Consider the following 23,579-nt stretch of genomic DNA (forward strand, 5'->3'; position numbering starts at 1 on the left):
CCCAAGTCTTCTATGAATAGGAACTGAAACAAGGATTCCCAACTCTCACACAGGCTACATTTACAGAAACTGCTTCAGTTTTTCTGAATGGCCTCTCCAATTCAGGTTGGCATGCAGGGTATATGTATACTCTTACCTTGCGTCAGGCAGCAATATATATATATATTTTTTTACAAGGCAAATGGGGTTAAGTGGCTTGCCCAAGGCCACACAGCTAGGTAATTAGTAAGTGTCTGAGACCGGATTTGAACCCAGGTACTCCTGACTCCAAGGCCGGTGCTTTATCCACTACGCCACCTAGCCACCCCAGCAATATATTCTTTTATCCAATTTTTAATCCTTTCACAATCCATTTCTTTTTCTTCCCTTTCTACTCTTAGCACATTCTTTCACTGCCTCAAGATCCCCACCTTGAGCAATTCAATCTTCCATCCCCTTCAAGGTCAGATAAATAAATTTTCATGGCTGGTTTTCATGGCTTCAAACTACAACTTTTGTCTTGAGCTAGTGTCCAAGGCCAGATATTCACTGAGCAATCTAGCTGCCTCTGGGTCACTGCCTCAGTGACTTTAGTAGTCCTTGAGCATTTGCTCAAGTTGGCTTACTTCTTGGTTTCTACAGCATTCCAGTGTAAATTATTTCTTTCTTGAAATACTCTCTTCTTTGGGTTTCCATGATCTACCCAGGTATGATATATCCTTTTAGATGGAGATATGACTTCCCCAGCATAAGGAACTCCTAGTGAAGAAAATGTCTCCTGATAGTTAACTTCTCAATACCTGAGACATCTCTCTGAGATTCAAAGTGATTAAATTACTCATCTTCATATTGCTGGTAAAAAGTATAGAGTATTACTTAAGTGTTCATGTAACATTGTCAGATGCTTCCGTAAATGGAAGTTGTGATTTGTGACAACCTCAGGGGGGTGTGGAATGTGTAAAAAAAAGCATTTGTTTTCAAAAGTTCTAAGCCCAGGTCCCAACAGGTACCAGGGTCTCTATAACCCTGAGCAAATCACTGAACTATCCCCATTTCTTCAGCTACAGAACATCAGTAATGCTTGTCTTTTCTTCCTGGGCTGTTATGAAGAAAACACATGAGAGCATAAGATCAGAGACTGAGAGCTGGAGGAACCCCAGAAGTCTTTTAAACCAACTCCCATGATTTACAGATATGGAAACTAAGGCCCAGGTTCACACAGGTGGCAACCATCAGATGTGGGATCTGAATTTCTGGTTCTATTCTAACAATAATGATGGCAAGCTTCAGAGAGCTACAGAGTATATAATCTAAGCCTAAAGAATCTGGCAAATTCAGTTGAATGGCTGGGGCACATGTGAACTACATAGCTGGACTTCATAGCTGGATGTCAGATTGAGTCAGACCGATGAATGTGACAAAATGGTCTTGGTGGCTACAGGAAGAGTCAGGAGGGACTCAAGTTTCCAAGGGATGGGATGCCAGGGAAGGGAGTTGGAGGCTTAAGGTTGGTAAAACAGTCCTTCCTATCCTATCCCTACCACAGCTGGCTCCTTGGTGAATCCTGAACAAGGACTCATGAAGGTGGGATGCAGTTTAAAGGTTCAACAAACCTGTCATTCAGTTTCAAGAGAACTTCATAAGTCATTTTTCTCTGTAAACTTGAAATTTTTTTCCCCACTTCCCAGGATCACATTTGGAGCAGACAGGGACCATAGAGGTTAGTCTAATCATTTTACTGTACAGCAGAGGAAACTGAGGACTATAGAAAATAAATGATTTGACCAAAGTTTCACAGATAGTAAGGGCTCCAAATCCAGTCTTCTTTCTGTGCCAATGGTAGTAATAATAGCTTCACTTGGTTAAATAGAATCATATTCAACAGGTTATATCCCAAAACTACCTAGAGGCCTAGGAAAACTGACCAGTACAGGTACCACACTCACTAGTATTAAAAATTAGGGAGATATTAGAACTGGGTCAAGGCTTCCAGTTTATCCATTCAGTGATAGAATTATTGATGACCAAGAAATTACTGATGACTTCAATATCACACTATTTTCTGACTATCTCTATCCCCACTTCCCTAAGCCTTTCCATGTACCAAATATCGTTAAAAATTAAGCAAACTCAATCCACACATCAACTGCACTTGACAGTACACACCATATTTCATATCCATTCAATACCTCTCACTTCCATACTTTCTCACCACTACCACCCATGAAAGAGGGAAAATATACTTTCTCACCTCTTCTCTAGGGCCCAATTTAGTCATAGTAATCAGAGAATGTTTTTATTTTGACAAAATTCAACAAATCTTACATTCTCTCGGTCATCTCTTAGGACATAAACTCTACTGAGAAGATTCTCATTTCTTTAGTCCTGCTCTCTCCCAAGCTGACTTGCCACTAAGACTTCATATTCAAAACTAATGAATTCTTCCTTACTGGGTCCCAACAAACAATAAAAACAGAACTTCAACAGCTCCTGTTTGGGATTTGGCAATGGTTCCATCATCTTCTCAGTCACAAAACATTACTAATGTTTTGATTCTGTCCTCTCCTTTAGTCCTTTTTGTCCACACCCCCTCAGGTGGACAGGATGAACTAAAGGGCCATAAGCAGATGCTCAGTTGCTCCTTCACAGGTGGATTGAATCTGACCTAGAACTAGTAAGACAGTCTAAATGGAGGGAAATGTGAAGAGACCAGCTCATCACAAATCTTTTAAGAATCTTCAGAACATATATTGCTCAAGATTCAACACTCTGGCTACCTAGAGACCCCTGGAATCAAATAAGGGAATTATATTGGAAGTCTTGAGTTTTTATCTCACAAAAGTAGTGCTAAGGAGCATGATTTTTGATTTATTTATTTGACTGGGGAGATAAGAATTTTAGAGAAGGGCGGGCCTGGGTGGCCAACACAAGGGACCCGCAGAACAGGAAGCTTAGTTGCTGGGAGGAAGAATGCACATAGTCAATGCACACAGTCAGTAACAAAAATTTGTTGAACTGAATTGAGTTTTTTCTTAATGTGCTCTTGGAACAAAGTTTCTGCCATTTCCCCAGAGAATCCACTGTAAACATTTAAAAAAAAAAGTCTTCAAAGAGTAGGCACATTTAAAAATAGCTTTATTTCACCACTGCTCATATCCTGCAGTCAAAAACACAGTTACTGCATCATAAATAAGAAATAACCATCAAAAGAACACAAGCAAAGGAGAGCAATTCAACCTCAAAACTGCATAATTACTTTGCCTAATTACAGAGTTTGTAAGTATACATGACAATTTACCAATCCATGGACGATCTAAAACACTTGCCGCCTGCCTACCAGAGAAACATAAGAATGCCTCAAACCCATGAGGCAACGGAAGAAGAAACATTCGATTGTCCCCCCAGTGCAATCTCAAGGTGAGGAGTTTTACTAGCATTTCCCAACATGTCCCAGAAGCAAGAAAGAGACAGACATTGGGAATAAGTAGCAACTCTTCTTACTTGTTCTTATAAAATAAATCAGAATATGCACCCAAACATACATACATATTTCAACTACTATCTTCAAAAGCAATCGCCATGAGAAGGATCCTGGCAGCTATGGACAGAGGAAAATTGTACAAAGTTTGAGTTGCTGGCGCAACATGTGCACGTCTTTAATTGGCTGGTTGATGAACCCAGCCTTGGCAAAGATTTACTGAAAAGGAGTGGAAATTCAATTTTACAAGATGGCTGGAGTCCCAAAATGGTTATGTGTTCATATTGACTCTTAAAAGCCCCAAAGACGATAGGCCAAAAGTCTATCAAGGCCAGTTTTTTTAAAGGCATTTTAATCCATGGGATGGATTGTTCAAGGAGCTCTTGGTATTGTTACTTCCTTTTTCATGTGCATATCTAATCTCCTCAAAAGATAAGAGAGCTTTTCTATCCCTGACAGCCATAACAGAACTACACATATGTGGTTATTTTAAAATGTGAAACTCTTAAGGATGGAACTCTGGAAAACAACTCCTCTCTGAGGAGTAGGCCACTTGAAGGGATGACACACAGGAAAAAACTTAGCAAAGTGGATAAACCTAGTAACCTGAGATAGGAGAGGCTTGATCAGTCATTGGGTTCAGAACTGTCAATCATCTCCTACTATATAAGAGAGCTGAGACTAAGGGGCAGCCTCGGGCTAGAAATAGGAAAGTATTGGGAAAGCCCAGTGGTAGGGGCACAGGAGCTCTCAAACATGGAGAGAATTTCACATCTAGCCTTTGAACAGAATTGGGATGATGGCACTACCCTTGAGGTCACATGGATGTCAGGAAAACTAGGCTACTTTAGAACAGGTTAAAAAAAATTAAAAACAAAAACAAAAAGCAGGGTTTTATTAAAGGTTAGAAATCTCAAATACAGCTGAGGCAAAAGACAGAACCAGGCATAAATGTAGTATGAGCTCCATGCCCATCTGCAGTTAGACCATAATGACCTCAGAATCAGAAATCTATCCTAGGTAAAACTCAGCCTTAGTGAAACATCAAATACCCTCAGAGGAGGCATGTGAGTGCCCAGGGGCCCCACTTTCAGGAAGAGTTCTCAGGATCACAGATTCAAGAATTGGAAGGGAGTCTAGAGGTCATCTAGAACAGTCTGGTTTCACAGAGGAGGGAACTGGAAGCCCAATCAAACACAATGCTGAGCTCAGGGCCCTTAAACTGTCCGAGCTAGGTGGCACAGGAAGCACTAGTTCATTCCTCCAGAGGACACTGGAGACCATGCCCAGCTACACCCCCTCACCCTGAGTGAGGATGGCGCTATGGGAATTCTCCAGCCCTTGCCTTCATGGAAAGGGTACCAAGGTACAAAGGAAGAGCGCTGGTCTCCTGTGGTGGTCATTTAAAAATGAGACAGTAGGGACTAGTCAAACTAGAAAATTTGTCACTGGGAAACCTTCAGTCCAGTCTGAGGATATGCTTCAGAATCTGCATAGTTAAACATTTACTCCTCCTGATAACTGAGGACTTCAAAGGAAAATTAGCAACCACAGTCCTGAGTTTCCCAACTCAGCAGGGTGAGAAGAGTGAAGTCTTTAGAGCCCCCCTGCCCCCACCATCCAGGATCTGCTCCCCTGGGGTCAGTGCAGGCCACTTGGTCAGTACAATAGAGGAGAGCTCCCATTCAGCCCATCTCCTGAGTCTGCAGAAAGAAACCCTGTAAGTGCTTCAGCCTGCCCCTCAGCATTTGTTTTTCTTCCTGAGAAGATTTGGTCATTTGTGCCCAGAGATGCTCTGTCCTTGACTGTAGTTCCCTTCAAGGAGAGGGAGCTTCAATTCTCCAGAGGAGAGTAAGTTGCCCTCACCCGGCTCATGACCTTGGGCAGGGCTATTCCAGGACCCTAGCCCACATTCTCCATCTTCACATATGAATGTGGGTTGTGCAATGGCTCCCCAAGGCTCACTTGGGCACTGCTGCCTTGTTCTCTGGCCCCCCGACGCCCCTTTTGGTCTTGCCCAGTCCTTGCACCTTCTCCATCATGCTTTCCCAAGAGGCTATCAGGAGCCTGCAGTCTTTCCTGGCCTCCACTCCCAAGTGGGCCAGCAGGAGGGTCTTTGGAGGGTGGGCAGCCCCTCTCACATTCAGTACAGGGCCGAGGCAGCTCACCCACATGGCTGCCCTGGTGCCGAACCAGCCAGGAACGGCAAATGAAGCTCTTGCCACATTGCCCGCACGGATAGAGCTTCTCTTGTGTGTGGCTGCGCAGGTGGCGCAAGAAGCTGGGCTTTTGAGCAAAGCGCTTACCACACTGGGCACACTTGTAGGTGCGCTCTCCAGAGTGGGTGTTCTGGTGAACTGTCAGGTTAGCCAGCCTCGTGAAACGCTTCTCACACTCAGCGCACTGATAGGGCTTTTCCCCAGTGTGGGTCCTTCGATGCTCCACCAGCGTTGACAGGCGGCTGAAGCGACGCTCACACTCAGTGCACTGGTAAGGCTTCTCCCCCGTGTGGGTTCGCCGATGCTCCAGAAGCGTGGACAGACGGCTGAAGCGCTTCTCACACTCTGCGCAGGGATACGGCTTCTCTCCAGTGTGGGTCCGGTAGTGGGTAGTGAGAGTAGACTGGTGGATGAAGCTTTTCCCACACTGGGCACAGGTATAGGCCCGCTCACCAGTATGGATGCGGTAGTGGCTGGTCAGGGTGGCCTGCTGGGCGAAGCTCTTGGGGCACTGTGGACAGGCAAAGGGCCGTGGGCTGTGGAGAGCCTGCTGGTGCTGTGTGCGGTGCTCCTTCCGGCTGAAGCTCTGGCCACACTCGGCGCAGGGGTAAGGCCTGTCTGTCGAGACTGAGGCGGGGACATCCTGGCAGTAGGGACCGGGAGGAAGGGCACTGAAGTCTCGATCCCATGGGGCAGATTTGCCAGCTGGACCTCTGAGAAGGGATGAACTGCAAGGGTTCTCACAAGAGGCTCCTCCCAAGCTCAGGTCTGGGGCTTGATGAAGGCTCTCCTTATCCCGGCCCTGCAGAACCCAACCAGGCTCCAGGTCCTTGGGTCCTTTCTCCTGGCTCTTCTCCTTCTCTTTACTGACCAGCCAGTCCTCTGCTGGGAGAAAATACACAGACACACACACACCACATGCACACACACAAATGCATGTGCAGACACACACACACACACACACACACCACACATACATAGACAAAGACACAGACAAAGACACACACTCGTATGAATCACTTCTGACTCTAGTTTCTTTAAGCAATGGTCCAGTGAGTTTAGAAGAGCTTTTATCTCATGGTTCTCTCACCCCAATCAGTCACAGCCCCATCTCAATCTACCCTTCTCTTCTACTACTTTCCTACACCACTTCTCTAAACAGACCCTGCTATAAGCCTCCTGGGGATGTCCTCCCCTTCCTTTCCATGTCTCTTCATCCTCATCATTCACCAAGGCCCAGCCCCAGCTCCATATTCTCCACAAGGCCTTCCTCAGAACTCTCTACTTCAGTCACCTTTCCCACCTTTAATCATCTGGGGAACTTGCCTCTGACTTATGGATTGCACTTCATCATGAATCATTTTGTGACTTTTTGGCAAGTGTTTATTGGGCCTTAATCTCCCCACCTAGACTGCAAAGTCCTTGAACGTACACCTCCTCAACTTCTATGCCCCAAGTCTCACTCAGACACATACGTACACAGAGTAGCTCAGGTACAAAGACTTGTTCAATGAAGAAATCAAGGAAAAGGCAACTTTCATGTTAAAATAATGACCCATAAAATCAAGGTGCCTAAGAAAGGAGTCCACAGCAGACAATGAAGAAGAGATACAGAAATATTGGTATTAGCTCTCAAATTAAAAATATTGTCCTGCAATGGAGAATACCAGCTGTATCCAGAGAAAGAACTGGGGAGTTTGAAGAAAGACCAAGGACTATTACCTTTAATTTAAAAAAAAAAACTGATATCTTATTGTCTGATCTTGCTATCTCTTATACTTTATGTTTCTTCCTTAAGGGTATAATTTCCCTTTCATCACATTCAATTTGGATCAATGTATACCATGGAAACAATGTAAAGACTGGCAAATTGCCTTCTGTGGGGGGGAGGGAAGTAAGATTAGATGAAAAATTGTAAAAAAAAAAATAACAAAAAATTATTGTCTTTTTTTCCCTAGGTAAAAGAAGGAGCAACCATAGTGAGATTGGGGCATGGACCCTGGGTAAGAGTTCGAAGTCAGAAGTTTAAAACTCAACCTAGGAATTATTTCCAAAGTCCACTGACTTCAGAGTCATTGTGACCATAGTAAAGTTATCTTTCCTCACTCTTGTCATTTTTACAATGAGGGGATTGGACTAGATGAGCTCCAAGGTTCCTTTCATGGCTGATTACATTTGTTGTTTTTACTTGCTATTTCTAATGCAAAATTTGTTCCTTGGGAAAACTCAAGTAGAAATTCCCAGATAAAGGCAACATCTACTTGACTATGGAAGATGGATTTCTCCAAAGACATGATGACTTTTCTGTATCTATTACATCCATTTGGGAACCTTGAAGCTCTCCCTAACAATATACACACCATAATTAGAGGGAGAAGATTTAACCTTTACCTGTGCAGAGGTCAGTGGAGATTTCATTCTCTTGCAGACCCTGTTGATTTCTCCCACATCCTCCTTCTTGCTTAATCCAGGGAAGGACATCTTGAGAAGAAACCAGAGTACTAGTTTCTACAAGGGAAAGAAAGAATTTAGAATTACAAATCACTGGACTTTTTTTTACTCTGCAAGTGCAGCCAGAGGTCAGGCACAAAGCAGCAGAGCAGATGATCCAGTGACCGATTTGCCTCTGATGCATCACAGGCCACATGAAACCTCCCAGATTTACAAAACTGGCAGAAAAACACCAGGCTGCCAGTCAGGAGGCCGTGCCAATCTAAATCCCACTGAATAGCTTACCTTGAGGAAATAACATCCTCAATCTTGCCAACACCCACAAAGGTGCCACCTTCATTTTCTTTTTTTTAAATTTCAATTTTTTTAAATTTATTTAAAGCAAGATCACACAGCTAGGTAATTATTAAGTATCTTAGTCTGGATTTGAACTCAACTCTAGGACTGGTGCTCTATCCACTGTACCACCTAGCTGCTCCTTACCTTCATTTTCAAGACCTGAAATTCCCTCATCTGACCATAATCTATTAGCTTTTCACCTCTCCCTCACTACCTCACACCCTATTCTTTGTCCACATTGAGACTTCTGATCCTCCCCCTACAATTCTTTCCCAAGCCATCATCCTTGTACTGGTTACAATCTCCTCCCTTTTCCATCCTGATCTGGTGATGGACTGCTACACTGTCTTGAGTCCCTTGTCCTTCATCCTACTGCAGATCTTGCTCTGCCAATTCCCAGTCTCAGATTACTCCCACTACAACTACCTCTGCTCATAATCGTGGGCTGTGGAATGAAGCTGGGGGGGTGGGGATAATCATACCTTTGATGACTGGATTCATTACAAAATTATGTTGCAGAATCTCACCTAGACCCTTCCTGAGGCAAAACAATCTCTTTAACCTCCCTTATCAACTTCCTATTCCACCAACAAAGCATCTTTTCTAAACCTTTTCATCTCTCTTCAAACCTCCCATGGCTATCTCTTCCTCCACTCCCTCAGACTCATATGTTACTAAAAAAACTAAAGTTGATTGCTGAGAGTTGCCTTTTCTCCCTTCTTCCTCATCTCACATTACTCAAATATCTTTTACTACTTTTCCTATAGCAGAGAGAAATACATAAAAATACTTTATGAATATAAATTTGTGAACCATATATACATTTACCTATTTATAGAAAAAGTATATTAAAACTGTTTCACACAAAGAGGTAGACCTTCTTCTTGCCAAGGCAAACTTCTCTACATGCATAAAACTGCATTAATAAACTGTCTTCTCCAGCAAAGTGTTTCCTCTAGCATACCCATTCTCTAAGCAATCTTCAAACATTCTCCGTCTATTGGCTTATTTTCTAATACTTGCAAACATGCCCATGTCTCCCTGAGTCTTAAAAACTTGACTCATCTAGACCTGCCAGTCATCATTCCTTTTTTTGTTTAATAACACTCCTGGAGAAAGCACCTCCACTTTCCTTCCCTTCCCTCTCTTAACTGCATTTACCTGCTGTCTCCAAAGTCTAATGATTTTCTAACTGCCAAATCTAAAGTACTTCTCTCAGTCTCCATACTTCTGGACCCCTTGGCAGCCCCAACCCTGTCAATCACTTTCCTCTTCTTTCTGTTTCTGGGACACCACTCTCTTGGATTTCCACCTACCTATCTGACCACTCCTGTCTCCTTTGCCAATGCTCTATCCTGGGCCCTCTGCTCTACTCCTTCTATATAATTTTACTTGATGATCTCATCAACTCCCATGGATTCAATGATCAAATCTAAGCAAATGATTTCACATCTAGTTATGACTGAAGTATTTCCAGACCTTCAGTCTCAAATAGACATCTTAAACCAAACATCTCCAAAATTTTTTCCTCAAACCCTTCCTTCTTTCTGACTTCCCAATCAGGCTCTATTTTGCTTTCTTCCTAACTTAGGCCCTCCCTATCTTTCCAGGCTTCCAGCATCTCACTCACCTTTATGTACTCTACGATCCAATGAAAATTGTCTCTTGACTCTTGCTTACATATAAGTATTTTCATTGGCTGGGAATTGTCCACTCCATCTTTCCTACCAACTAGCTTCTCTGGCTTTTTTTCAAGTCTCAGCTAAGTTGCACCTTTTTTTTGCATTTAATGTTTTATTTTTTCCCAATTATGCATGCGAAGATAATTTTCAACACTCACTTTGGTAAGCTTTTGAGTTTCACATTTTTCTCTCTCTCCAAGACAGCAAGCAATCTGATAAAGGTTAGACATGTTAAGTATCACCTATTGCAAAAAGCCTGTCAGTCCTTCTTCATCTTAATGTCAACCCACTATGACTATTACATATGTCTATCTTGCCTCTAAAGAGATATTTGTATGTTGTTTCCCCATTAGACTGTGAGCCCCCTGAGAAAAAGGATTGGGTTTTTTTGGCTTCTTTTGCCACCCCCTGCCCCATGTCAGAGGAGGGCTTAAAATATTTGCTGACTAAATGATTTTTCTGGTAGTTAAGAAATAGAACTGACAGAGGAATGGCTAAACAGATTGTGGCACATGAAAAGTAATAAATTATTACTGTGCTGTGAGAAATGATGAACATGATGAATACTGAAGAAGTATGAGAAGAAATATAAACACACACACAAAGTAAAGTAGAAACAGTATAATTTACACAGAATAACCACAAAAACATAAATGGGAAGAACAACAACATTCAAAACAATTTCTGCAATTATGTTTGGCCACAAAGAGATACAAAAAGATACCCACTCTGTATTCTTCTACAAAAGCACGGGGAGTTTTAAGTGTGGGATACTCCATATAACACCATACGTTTTCTGATATGTTGACTAGTTATGGGGATTTTTTCCCTTTACATTCTTGAATATAAGGGACAGAGTTCTGTTAAGGGGAGGCTATCATAAAAAATCCTACATTTTTTATATAATATATATAGTTGACATAAATAATATAATAAATAATGTCAACTATAAATAAATATAGTTGACATAAAAACAAGATATATCAACACAATTTTTAAAAATAAAGAGAATGAGAAAAAAAGAAAAAAGGTCATGGAATAAAACCAAAACGTTTACAATATTATACAGCACCACGCAAAAGCCTGAATTTTCACCCTCTCCCATAGATCCAGCTGTGCAGACTCATTTGGTTCTTTCCATTGCTCTGTAATATGGCATTGGATGAGCAAGGTACAATTTTATTAAAACCAAATGCCTGAAGGAGTTGCCATAAGACAATAGAAAAATCTGAGAACTGATGTAAGCTGTTCTCCAGATTCAGGGAATCACAGGATTATGGCTCTAGAGCTAGAATTAACCTCAAAGGTCACATGAGGAAACAGATCTAGGAATGATGAGTGATTTGACCAAGATCGTCCCAGGGATCAGACTTTGCAAAGTGGCTCCCTCTTTTGAGTCACACAAGCTACAAACCTCAATAAAAGTCCTTATGGCATTGTACCAATGGGTTTAATCTATTAATGAATGAACTCTGGAAATATCAGATGAGAAAGATGGAAACATTTATACGAACTGAAGCAGAGTGAAATGAACAGAACCAATGACAAAATCTATGCAGCAAATTCGCTACCATAAGGAGAAAACTTCGAAAGATCTCAGAGAGCTGATGAAAGAAGCTACCAATCTTGACTTTAAAATACTGATAATGAGGGAGGGTAGAAAGCATTTATCAAATTCTATTCTCTTATCAAGCTTGTGTTAAGTGCTTAATATAAATATGATTTCAGGTGATCCTCTCCCTAGATTATTACCCCCACTTTATAGTTAAGGACATGAGTAAGACAGAGGTTAAGTGACCTGCCCAGGTCACTGTATTGATTTATTTTACTCGAGTACACATATTTACAAGGAAAAGCTTTTTGGGTGTTCCAGTCTTCTTGGAGGAAAATTCTACTCATAGCCTTGAAAGAAGACAATAGTTCTAGCTGTTACCCCTTTGGAATAATGGAAGAGATTTATGACCAAGCTTAATAATAACCACATGGCTAAGCCAGTAAACAAATTTACCGAGATCATACAAGGGAAAAAAATCTAAGGCTTTTTTTTTAAATTAGCATGATGCTTGATCAAAGGCTAGGTCTTTAGATCTAAATGAATCTGATTAGATGACCCAATCAGTTTCTTCAAAATCTCAAAAGATTAAATGACTCACCCAAGAAGGAAAGAACAATGGATTAGGAATAAGGAGAATGAGGACTGCAGCTTTAACTCTGGCTCTACTTGTATGACCTTGGGTCAAAAAAATTTATATAGCCACAGTAAGATGTAAGATGTAAGATGAGAAATGGCTTCTCTGGTCCCTTCCTCCTATGAAAAAACCCAGGCATTCCAATTCTTTCCATGGCACAGTGCTACCAGTAGCTAACTAAGATCCCTCCACCAGCCTTCCAGTGGCAGAGTACTCACCAGCACTGGGATGGACTGGGTTCTCTCTTTCCTCTGGGTTCGAGAGCTCTTGGCCACACGGCTCCTCCCCTTGCTCAATACGGGATAAGAGATCTGGTTTGGAGATGGCATAATCTGAAAAAGAAGGTGAAGGGTTGGAAGGAACATGAACTAGGTAGTTAACATCTGGGACTTAAAATCATGGATCTAATCATTCTCATTCCATGTCAAATGGCATGAGTAAAAAACCTAGCCCTTTGAGGTTTTCTATCCCCACATCCTATTGTTCCTAATCTTGTTCTATGTCCCAACAGATCAGTCCTCCTTAGTAGCGAGTGAGGGGTCTACAGTTGTCTCCTGATCCAGTCACATTTCAAACAGCACAAATATATCCATGTAATCTGGGAAAGAGTAATCACTGAACTAATACAACTGAACAAGCAACTTCCTCCCTGACCTGGGTCCATCAGGTCAAAAGAGGCATTTTTTACATTGCTTACTCTGCGCATGGCACTGTGTTAAGGATTGGAGATATACAAAGAAACAAAAGACAGTTCCTCCAGGAGCTCACAATCTAACAAGGCAGACAACAAGCAAACAAAAACACACCAACCAGAGAACACCCTCTGATCAACAGAAAACAACTGACAGCAGAAAGACCCTGGACTAAAGAGGAATTGGAAAGGTCTCTGCTAAAGGACAGCATTTGGAGGCACCTGAAGGAAGCCAGGAAGACCAAGGGGTAGAGCTGAGGAGGGAAAGTGTGTGAGTCAGGGAGAACAAACAGAGAAAATACCCAGTGGAGAGGAAGAGTCTTGTTACTGGAGGAGCAAGGAGGTAAGTGTAACTGGAATACCAAGTCTGGAGGGAGAGAGAAGGTACAAGAAGACTGGAAAGGTGTGGGGGCAGAAGGGTATGAAGGACTTTGAAGGTCAGTGGATTTTGTATTTGAGACTGGCAATGAGCCACCCAAGTTTATGGAACAGTGGTTGACAACCCTGAATTAGTAGCTGAATGGAGGATACTTAAAAGTAAGGAAACGCTGAGCTAGACAGATCCAGAGCAGGTAATAATCCAGGTTTGAATAAATCATGAAAAAAAGGTAAAAACTCCACATATACAAAAAATATTCATAGCAACTCTGTAATGGCAAAGAACTGGAAATCAAGGGAATGTCCATCAACTGGAGAATGACTGAACAAATTGTGGTCTATGTATGTGATGGAAAACTATTGTTTGATTAGAAATCAGGAGGAATGGGATTTCAGAAAAGCTTGGAAAACTTGCATGAATTGATGCTGAGTGAGACCAGCAGAACCAGAACATTGTACACCTTAACAACATGGGGTGATGATCGAACTTGATGGACTTGCTCACTCCAACAGTGCAATGATCAGGGATAATTTTAAGGGATCTGTGACAGAGAATAGCATCTGAATCCAGAGAAGGAACTATTGAGTTTAAACGAAGACCAAAGATTATTATCTTCAATTTTTAGAAGTTGTCGTATGTATTATATAATTTTGCCATCTCTAATATTTTCTTCCTTAAAGATATGGGTTTTTCTCATAACACAATCAATTTTGATCTAGGAACATCATGGAAACAAATGTAAAGGCTATATCAGATTGCCTTCTGTTGGGGGGAGGGGGCAGGAAGGGGAAAAATTGTAAAATTCAAAACCTTGCAAAAACAATTGGTAGAAACTACTATTATATATAATTGGAAAACAAAATATTTATATAATTAAACAACTGTCCAGGTGTGAGGTGATGAGGGTCAGCACTAGAGCAGTGGCAGGATCAGAGGAGAGAAGAGGGTATATTCAAGAGATGTTGCAAAGATGGCTTCAACAGGCCTTGGCAACAGCTTGGATATGGGAAGGGAGAGAATGTGTGAAATCAGAGATGATGTCTAGACTGTGAGCCTGACAGTCATGGGGTGGGGTCTCTGACAGTAATAAAGAAATATGAAAGGGAGGAAGGTTTGAAGGAAAGAAAAAAGTTTAAGATGTCTAGTGGACATTCAGTTTAAAATGGATTAAAGACAATGGGAGATGTGATACCGGAGGTCAGCAGAGAGGTTAGGGCAGGAAAAGCAAATTTAAGAATCAATGGCGTAAGAATGATAATTAAATCCATGGGAGTTAATGAGTTCATCAAGTGAAAAAGTAAAGAGGTAGAAGAGAAGAAGGTCCACAAGAGAGCCTTGTGGGGACACCCACAATTAGTGGGCAAGATCTAGATAAAGATTCAGTAAAGAAGACTGGGAAAGAGCTTGGATAGGTAGGAGATGAACCAGGAGAGTGATGCTCTGGAAACCTAGAGAAAAGAGAATAACCAAGGAAAAGAAGGTGATCAAGAGCATCAAAGGACACAGAGGCATAAAGGAAAATATAGATTAAGAAAAGGTCACTGGATGTTGCAATTAGGAGATCAGTGGTAACTTAGAAACACCATTTCTAAACGATGTGATCAGAAGCCATATGTACAGGGTTAAGATGAAGGTAAGAGGAAAGTAGAAGTATCACTAATAGAGTTATATCCCAAAGAGATCATAAAAAAAGGGGAAAAGATCCACATATACCAGAATATCCATAGCAGTTCTTTTTTGTGGTAGTAAAGAATTGGAAACTGAGGGGATGTTCATCAATTGGGCAATGGTTGAATAAGTTGTAGTATAAGAATGTAACGGATTATTATTGTTCTACAAGAAATTAGAAGGTAGATTTCAGAAAAATCCAGACTTACATGAAGTAATACTGAGTGAAGTGAGCAGAACCAGGAGAACCTTGTGTACTTTAACAAGACTGTGCGATGATCAACTATGATAGACTTAGCTCTTCTCAGAAGTTCAGTGATCAAAGACAATTCTAAAAGACCTGTGATAGAAAATGGCATCCACATCTAGAGAAAGAAGTCTGAATGTAGACCAAAGCAAACTATTTTTCATTTTAAAAAATTGTTTTTTTGTTCTTGTGAGCCTTTTGTTCTGATTCTTATATGTGTAACATGATTGTGCATGTATAATCAGATTATCTGCTATCCTACAATGAGAGAACAGAAGGGAGAAAACTTCACAAAAAATAAATGCTGAAAATTATCTTTACATAAATTGGAAAAATAAAGTTAAAAAAAGAAAAAGAAAGTAGAGTTATCTATTGTAGATGTCCATTTTCAAGTTGAGTCAAAAAAAGGGAGATTAGATATAGGAGAGAGTGTGGATAGAAGGATCAATTGAGGATTTTTTTTCAGGGTAGGGAGGACATGGACATGTTTGTAGGTAGTCAGGAATGAGGCAGCAGAGAGAGGCAGACTGAAAATAAGTGGAAGAGTGGTGATGATAGAGGAGGCAATGTACTGGAGGAGATGAGATAGAACTGGATCAACTGAACTAGTGGAGGGTTTAGCCTTAGTAAGCGTGAGGTCCTGATAAGTGAAATTGGAGGGAAGGAGAAGATAGTGGCAGAAAGCATCTGAGTGACAGATGAGGAAGAGGAGAAAAGTAGGAATTCATGGTAAATGAATTCAAATTTTCTTGTAAAATATGAAGCAAGGTTCTCAACTTGAGGGAAGAGAAGAAAGGGGAGCTATGAGAAGTTTGAGGAGGGATGAAGTTTTAGAAGAGTTGCTGTGGAGTAGGACTGTATAACATCAGTGAGGGCTTGTTGCGATTGTAGAACATAAATTTGTAAAGGACCCAGACAGAATGACTCCATGACATTCTCTGCCTGCATTGAGCAGCACAAGTATAGTAGCCAAGACAAAAGAGGGTGAAAGGCAGGGCACAATAAGCAAAATGATAAGGGACATAAGGTCTCAAAGGAAGAAAAGAGTGAATTGTTGAATTTGTTCATGAGAGGGTCAAGATGGGGAGAAGAGGAAGGAGTGGCTAGTACAGAGGTGATAGCTTGAAAGAACTGAGAGGTCATGGTATATAAGAAGAGTTCAGTTTGCTATAGAAGGCATAGAGAGGTAGAAAGCTAAAAGGCTATACCAGATAGGGGATTTTAGAGTACTTGAATATGGAGGTGGTGTATTTGGGTATGACCATGTTTGTTTTTCATGAATCTGTGGGTCATCCTTCTGTGGGGGGGGGGGGGGGGGTGCATGCTAATTTCTCTGTATTGTTCTAATTTTAGTGCATGTGCTGCCAAAGCGTTTGTTTGTGGTTGAGGTAGGGCAGGGGAGAAGATCATGGAAAGGGAGCAGGTTAAGGAACTTAACCATCGTACTGTTTGTCAATACATATGTTGAAATCCCCAAGTATGAGGGTAGGAGTTGAGAAAGATGTGAGCCAGGCATTGAAACTCATAAGAAGAAAGAAGAGTGTCCTGGAAGTCTGTAGAAAAGAGCTTACATATGTGATTCTGAATGAATGAAAGATGAGGACTGGAAGGATTTTAAATGAAAAGAGGCTAATGAGTCACTGCTAAAACTCAGTGTTCATCACCAACCTGTTACTTGGCCAATATTTATCAAACACATTCAACTCAGCTAAGCAGACAAGGTCCCATTCCAAAGTTTACAACACAGGAGAGGGAAAGAAATCACGTATACAAATAATTACTCACAGAATAAGAGGAATAGCATCATGCTAGAGAGGCAGGAGTCCCACGGTTTTTGTGCATTCTCTATTTCTTTTTAGCTTGCAACCCATTTCTTCTCACCTTACCTGTTTCAGAAAGATGTTCTTTCAAAGTTCCCTTTAGTTCTCAAATATAGGGATTCTAATTTAAGTAATTGAGCCAGTGGGATTTCTGTTAAGAGACTTCAGGCCTTTTAACACAGAGAGTAGTCCCTTACCCAAGGACACCAATGTTTCATAGTTTCCTCTCATCACATGTTTGTAGAGCTCCTTCTGCCACTCATCCAGATTTCCCCACTCCTGCTCTGAGAAATAAACAGCCACATCTTCAATAATCACAGGTACCTAGAAAATAGTAAATGAGACACCTGTTTCAGTCACATCTGATAATGTGTTAATCTCCACTAAGCTTCAATCTGCTCTAAGTTTAAAGGGTTAAGTGGTTAGGTTTGCTTTTCCTATTCCATATACCCTCTTTCCATGTCCAGCTCCAAGCTACAGGCAATTTACAGGTCTTTACAGGAGGTTTCTTCTCTACTTTATAGTAGTTCCAAGTACACCTGTTACCATGGTGACCTTTTCCTACACACCCTGACTCCTTCGTCAAAGCTCTTCCTTTTCTTTAGTCCTGGATGATTATCCCCTGACCTCTGTCCTTCTCAATACTCCCTAAGATCCCTGGGATAACTATTAGCTTTAGGGACAAAGAATGCTACTTTCTATTGGCTGAGAGCCTGCTGCATAGGCCTTTTAAGAACATTATATGTCAAGCTAGGATCTACCAGAATACCTTGGGGATCTCGCCCTTGCTGCCCGGGGGGAGCCGCAGAATCCAGAAGTTCCTGTTTCTCAGCAGGTTCTCCATATTCTCTAGTCTCCTTTGCAGTAGCCCATACTCCTGAAGCAGGGTGCCCAGCACAGCCCATTTGCCCTCCAGCTGGTTCCCAAAGTCCACCACTGTCTTCTCACAATCAACTAACTTCTTCTCTGCCGTCCCTGTCCGTCCCTCCAGGGTTTGTAAGCGGGCAGCCTGGGACTCCACCTTCTGCTCCACAGCCTGAATGGAAGCCAGGATAGCCAGCAGTGAGATCTCCGCTGACTGGATCTGGGCTTCACGCTGAGGGATCACAGGAGACGCTGGAGGTGCTGGCTGCTGAATGCTGGTGTCCCATTCCTGAGACTAAATACAAGGAAAGACAGAAACAAGTGAGGGTGAGTGGCGGGGGGGGGGGGGGGGGGAGGTCCTCTCTATGTGGCAGAGAGCCATGGCTGAGCTGAGAAAGTAGAGCCCCTGAGAAGGGACCAGCGTTCCAGATTTGTGTTCCAGTGGGGACACTCACACTTCACATCTGAGGACTTGACTCTTAATCTATTGCTCATGATCTCCAGGGCTCCTTTGGATTTTGAGAGCTTATTATCATGAGACGCCACTATTTTACACAAGTCCATTTCACCTCTCTGGGCCTCAGTTTCTTCATCTGTAAAAAGAGTCATACCATCTATAATAATAATTAGCATTTATAAAGCACTTGGCAACCTCAAAGCACTTTACAATAATTTCATTTTGTCCTCAAGATACTCCAAGAAGGAAATGCTGTTTAACAGTTGAGGAAACTGGACTAGAGGTTCAGAGACCTTTCCAAGGTCACAGTCAATAACTTTCAAAAGCTAGATTTTAATTTAAATCTTCCTGATTCCAGGCTCAATGTTCTATTAGTAAATATAAAGTGCCACAGAAATATGACTTGTTACCTTCTCCTAGGACCAATATGTTCAAAGAGACCCTAGGACACAGTCAACTTTATTTTCTAAACATCCATTGATAAAAGGAAAAAGGTTTCCCAACTAAAGTGGGAAGATAAGTACATCATGTGAAAATGATCAAAAACAGAAAACCTCATTTATTGCCACTGTAGGCACTTGTTTTTGTTCTGTTTGTCATCTATGCTATCCCCTCAACTTCATTCCTTCTCTCCCATGCTAAAAACCAAGGTCCTCATGGAGTTTTAGTTCTTTTTCTAAATACTTAGTAAATACTGTTTACTAGGAAACTGAGTTAATCAACAGTAAGAAGGTCTGAGAAACCTAGGTTCTCTTGGAACTGAGAGAGCACCTTAAGGTGCAGTCAGATCTCAATGTTATGTTTCCCCAAAGCCCCAACAATTCCTTGCACATAGAAGACTCAAGAAGTACTATATGGATAACATATAGAGCCTGAAATAAACTATGTCAGTATTAGGATTTGGTCTATCCTCATAAGAAAAAGAAAAGTGGATAAAGAAAACCTATTGCCTAGACTGAGATGTAAACAGACAATCTAATAGAGTTAGTTCAACAGTACATATATTATAGATACACAATGCAGATGGACAATGAATTGGTCTCAGAAATGAAGAGGAAGAAGATAAGGAGGAGGAAAAAGAGTAATGGAGACAGGAGAGAAAGAGGAAAAGGAAGAAGGAAACTTTGGCACTTGGGTTTCTAGGAGCTTTTGATAACCCTAAGTTTCTATCTAAAATAACTCCATTATGAATTAATGAAGTATTTATTATACATTTACAATATGCAAAGCATCAGGAACCATAAATACCATACATTTCATAATACCAACATTCTTCCAGGGTTACACTATGGTTTCAAATCACAAGATACTACAGTCTCACAGAAAACAAAATGCAGATTGTTGAAAGGTAACCAAAGGGTTACATGTTGGATAAAAGTAGGCCACAGCTACAAAAGATGGAATTACACATACAAAGTAGCATAAAAGATATCAAAGCAGTGTATGACCAGAACAGAAGGTCCATCGTGTGATATAATTGTTTCATATATAAAATTGTCTTTTTGTCTATAGAAATGCTCATGTTTGTGGATGACTTTAGTTTTTTTAAAAAAAGGGGGAAATAAAATTTATATAAATTTTTTAGGAAAAAAGTCTCAAAAAAGTGTAAGAATCCCAATATAAAAAACAGAAATCAGGGACTAGTCTATGATTTAGTAAAAAGATTTCTCAAGAGAAGTTCCCTTAATATCTTTAAAATGTAGCTCAGGTTATACTTAACTTTCAATTAAATTGTGAATAAACTACCTTAATAGTTTTTTGATATGATACAAACCTGTGCTATGGAGATCTAGGAATAAAGGGGCAATTATCTAGTAGGAGAGATCAATCAGTGAAGGTTTTGGGGTGGGGGAACAGTACACAGATTGAAATGGAGGCATAATTTTAGAGAAGCAACAACTCACATTTCTACATGGAAATATAGTATCTTAATATATACATATTACTTTCCTTATAATATGAGATAGCAAAAATACAACTATTCCCATTTTACAGATGAGGAAATTGAGGTCCTGAGATGTTGAGTGACTTACCAGTATTAGAACTAAGAACTGAAACCCAAGTATCCTGAGTCCAAGCAAAAGCATTCTGTCTACTATACCACAGACCCTTCCTATGTTAAAGACATTGATCCACTAGTAAACAGTGGAAATTCATAGATTTGGATGGGCCAGGAAAGGGATAAGCAATTTAGGATCTTCACCCTGACACTACAGACCTGGATTGGATGTCTCAAAATTTTGATGCTACCAGTACATACCTCTTGGGGATCTCCAGTCCAGGCATGAAGTATGACGTGACAGAGAAAGGCAGGATATGGCCAAAATTCAAAGCAACTAAATGAAAACCTGCTCTAGCTATCCTTCTTTCAACAGGCCCTTATTAAGTGGATACTTTGTGCTGGGTCCCAGGACTCTAATACCTTCTCTCATGACTCATGTGGACCTGGCAGTGGGTCCAAAATCATTTATGAATTATCTGCTTTTGCACCAGGTACTACTGTAGGTGCTGGGATACAAAGACAGAAACAAAACAGGTCCTGCCCTTGAGGAGCTTACACTCCAAAGGAAAACAATGACTTGACAAACAGTACAGCACAAGAAATACCTGATAAAATAACTTGGGACTCAGGGTCCTCTCTTCTGGACCTACTTTCTCCCAGAAAGGAACTGGCTTTGAAGACTTCTAATGATTCCTCTAGCTCTCTTGAGCACCCATTCTGTGATAGGTAACATGGGAGACGTCTCCTAAAAAGGCTTATCATTTACTTGGAAAGACAGAATAAACATTTATGAAAAGAAAGAGAAAAGAACTAAGTGTTAAATAAATGACAGATGAAGTGTTTTTAAAATTCAGAAAAAAAAAACAGGTGAGACAGGTTGAAAAGAATAGACTAATTGAAAGATGGATAAAACTTAGAAAAATGGAAAGGAAGAAAAAAGAGCATTCCAAGTTTGAAGGGCAACAGGAAAAAAGAATATGAACTAAGGTGAAGAATAGGCTTTATTCACAGGATCAAGCAGAGAATGCAGGTTAGGGAGGAAAGAACAAACTTTATTGGCCATCTTGGGGAAGACCTTGGATTTAGTGGACTAAAGGTTCCTCAAATGGTATTCCATAATGTATTAGAATTTAGACCTGAAGAGCCCTTAAAGATCATATAGTCCAAATCCTTTATTTTACAAAGGCTCAGAAGTGAAGTGTCTTGTCTAATAAGGTGCTCTATACCATGAGAACAAGTGTTCTAAGAGAAAAATGTCAATGTTAGGGATATTTTTCAGTAAAATATTAAACTATGCATCAAAAACACTTCATATTTCTGGGAAGTTTTCAGCATGAAGATAAACTTAAGAATCCCCTCAACCATTCTTTATAATGGGAAAATTACAAACCCATCACTCTCCCACATTCAGGAGGTCCCTTCAACCCATGTATTTTGAGGCCTTTGGTTGGAGAAATTCTATCACTAGGGAGCGTCTAGCTAATCTTTCTAGGTCAACACATTACTCTCGCACATGGACTTAACGTTCCAGTCTAGTTGGTGTACGTTCTATTTCCTCGCCAGTCTTTGTCAAGGCTGTCTCCCATGCTGAAATGCTCTCCCTCTAGCCTTCCACGCCCCCAGCTTCCTTTATGTTCCCAGAGGCCCTAAGTAATGGCATTTCTCTGCAAATACCTTGTATAATCCCTGAGAAGGAGCTTGCCTAACATTTTTCATATTTTTCTCCGTTTTGTCTAATGCCTGGCACCTGGTAGGCAATTTCTAAGCGTTTGCGATTGGCAACTTGTTCATTCAGATGCAGGTGCGTGACTGAAAATCCAGCTCCACCGCCGCTTATCCCCGAACGGCGCCTCTGATGACCCTGCGCGGCTGGGCCGGCCTGCCAGGAGGGGAGGCTCATTCGGTTCAAAGGGCAGGGGAGTCGGAGTCTCACCCTCACACCGGGCTGGGGGTCTTCTTCCATCAACAGGCCGCTTCCTCAGAGATGGGGCATTACGCGCAGGGGGGGGCAGGGCCGTCTTTCCCTCACCTGCTGCGCAAGTCAAGAAAAGGCCCTAAAGGGGGTCGAGCACTGCCCTCAACTGTCCCCCTGTCTAGAAGGATCTAGAACTCCCTTGGGCCGCTTCCCCGGGGGGCGGCGTCTCCGGGGCCACAATGGGGCCCGGCCCCGGCGCCCCGCGGGCCCGCTTCGGGCAGCAGGTGGCCAGGCCGGCGCCGCAGAAGCCGAGGCCGGGCCCGGCGGGGGGCGGGGGCGCCGCGGCGGAGGCCGGGCCGGGGGAGTCTCTTACCGGGGCGGGGGCCGCCTCGGCCATGACCCTCGGTCTCGCTGGGCGGCTGCGGCGCGGACGCGCGGGCTCCGGGCAGCCGGGCCTCGTCTCTCTGCGCGCGGGGGCCGGGGCGCCGCCTCTGGCCGCGGCCGCGGGGAGGGCGCGGGTCTACAGCCCGGGCTCCTGGGCCGCGCTCGGCGGCGCCGGCCCGGCTCTGCGGCAGCACCTGCGGCTCGGCCCGGCCTGGCCCGCTGCGGCTCGGCTCTGCCCGGCTCTGCCCGGCCCGGCCCGGCCCGCTGCGGCTCGGCTCTGCCCGGCCCGGCTCGGTCTCGCTCGGCTCGGCCCGCTGCGGCTCGGCTCGGCCCGGCCCGGCTCGGCTCTGCCCGGCTCGGTCTCGCTCGGCTCGGCCCGCTGCGGCTCGGCCCGGCCCGGCTCGGTCTCGCTCGACTCGGCCCGCTGCGGCTCGGCTCGGCCCGGCCCGGCTCGGTCTCGCTCGGCTCGGCCCGCTGCGGCTCGGCTCTGCCCGGCTCGGCTCTGCCCGGCCCGGCCCGGCCCGCTGCGCTCAGCTCCCTCTGCAGCGCCAGCCGCACCGCTGCCGCAGCTGCCGCCGTGTTGCTAGCCGCTGCATCCTGGGAGCGCGGGCCCTCATTGGCTGCTGCGGAAGGACGCACGCTCGCGCCGCCCCCCGGCCGCGGACGGCACAGCGCCCCCCAGGGCCCGTAGGAGCGAACGGCGGAGGCGCCGCCCCCGCCCATCCCGTCTGCGCGGCCCGGCCCCGGCGGCCTGCCCGGGCCTCGGGCCTCGAGGGGCAGCGCGGGGCCTCCCGCCGCCTCCCGGCCGGACGGAC

General features: G+C 43.1%; 1 protein-coding gene across 2 annotated transcripts; it reads right to left on the reverse strand.

Annotated features, from left to right (window-relative positions):
- Window positions 1–307: 307 nt before the first annotated feature.
- On the reverse strand, window positions 308–23,364 carry LOC141492775 (zinc finger protein 783-like). Of its 2 annotated transcripts, none has more exons than XM_074193437.1 (6): window positions 22,754–23,364; window positions 17,912–18,301; window positions 17,340–17,466; window positions 12,556–12,669; window positions 8,068–8,184; window positions 308–6,558 (listed from the first exon to the last, which is right to left on the reverse strand). In XM_074193437.1, exons 1-6 carry the CDS (start codon window positions 22,775–22,777, stop codon window positions 5,360–5,362), a joined length of 1,971 nt encoding a protein of 656 aa, XP_074049538.1. In that variant the 5' UTR covers window positions 22,778–23,364; the 3' UTR covers window positions 308–5,359. The 2 variants fall into 2 exon arrangements, with proteins under 2 accessions (XP_074049538.1, XP_074049537.1); XM_074193436.1 differs by having other exon boundaries at window positions 308–6,561.
- Window positions 23,365–23,579: the final 215 nt, after the last annotated feature.

This window comes from Macrotis lagotis, chromosome 7 (genome assembly GCF_037893015.1).
Source record: "Macrotis lagotis isolate mMagLag1 chromosome 7, bilby.v1.9.chrom.fasta, whole genome shotgun sequence".
NCBI classification, from domain to species: domain Eukaryota; kingdom Metazoa; phylum Chordata; class Mammalia; order Peramelemorphia; family Peramelidae; genus Macrotis; species Macrotis lagotis.

Coding starts and splice junctions, on each gene's coding strand:
- LOC141492775 (XM_074193436.1), bottom strand. CDS start 22,777: ATGGCCGAGGCGGCCCCCGCCCCG. Junction 18,302..22,753: donor CCGAGGCGGCCCCCGCCCCG/GTAAGAGACTCC, acceptor CCTTGTATTTAG/TCTCAGGAATGGGACACCAG. Junction 17,467..17,911: donor GCAAGGGCGAGATCCCCAAG/GTATTCTGGTAG, acceptor ACTATTTTCTAG/GTACCTGTGATTATTGAAGA.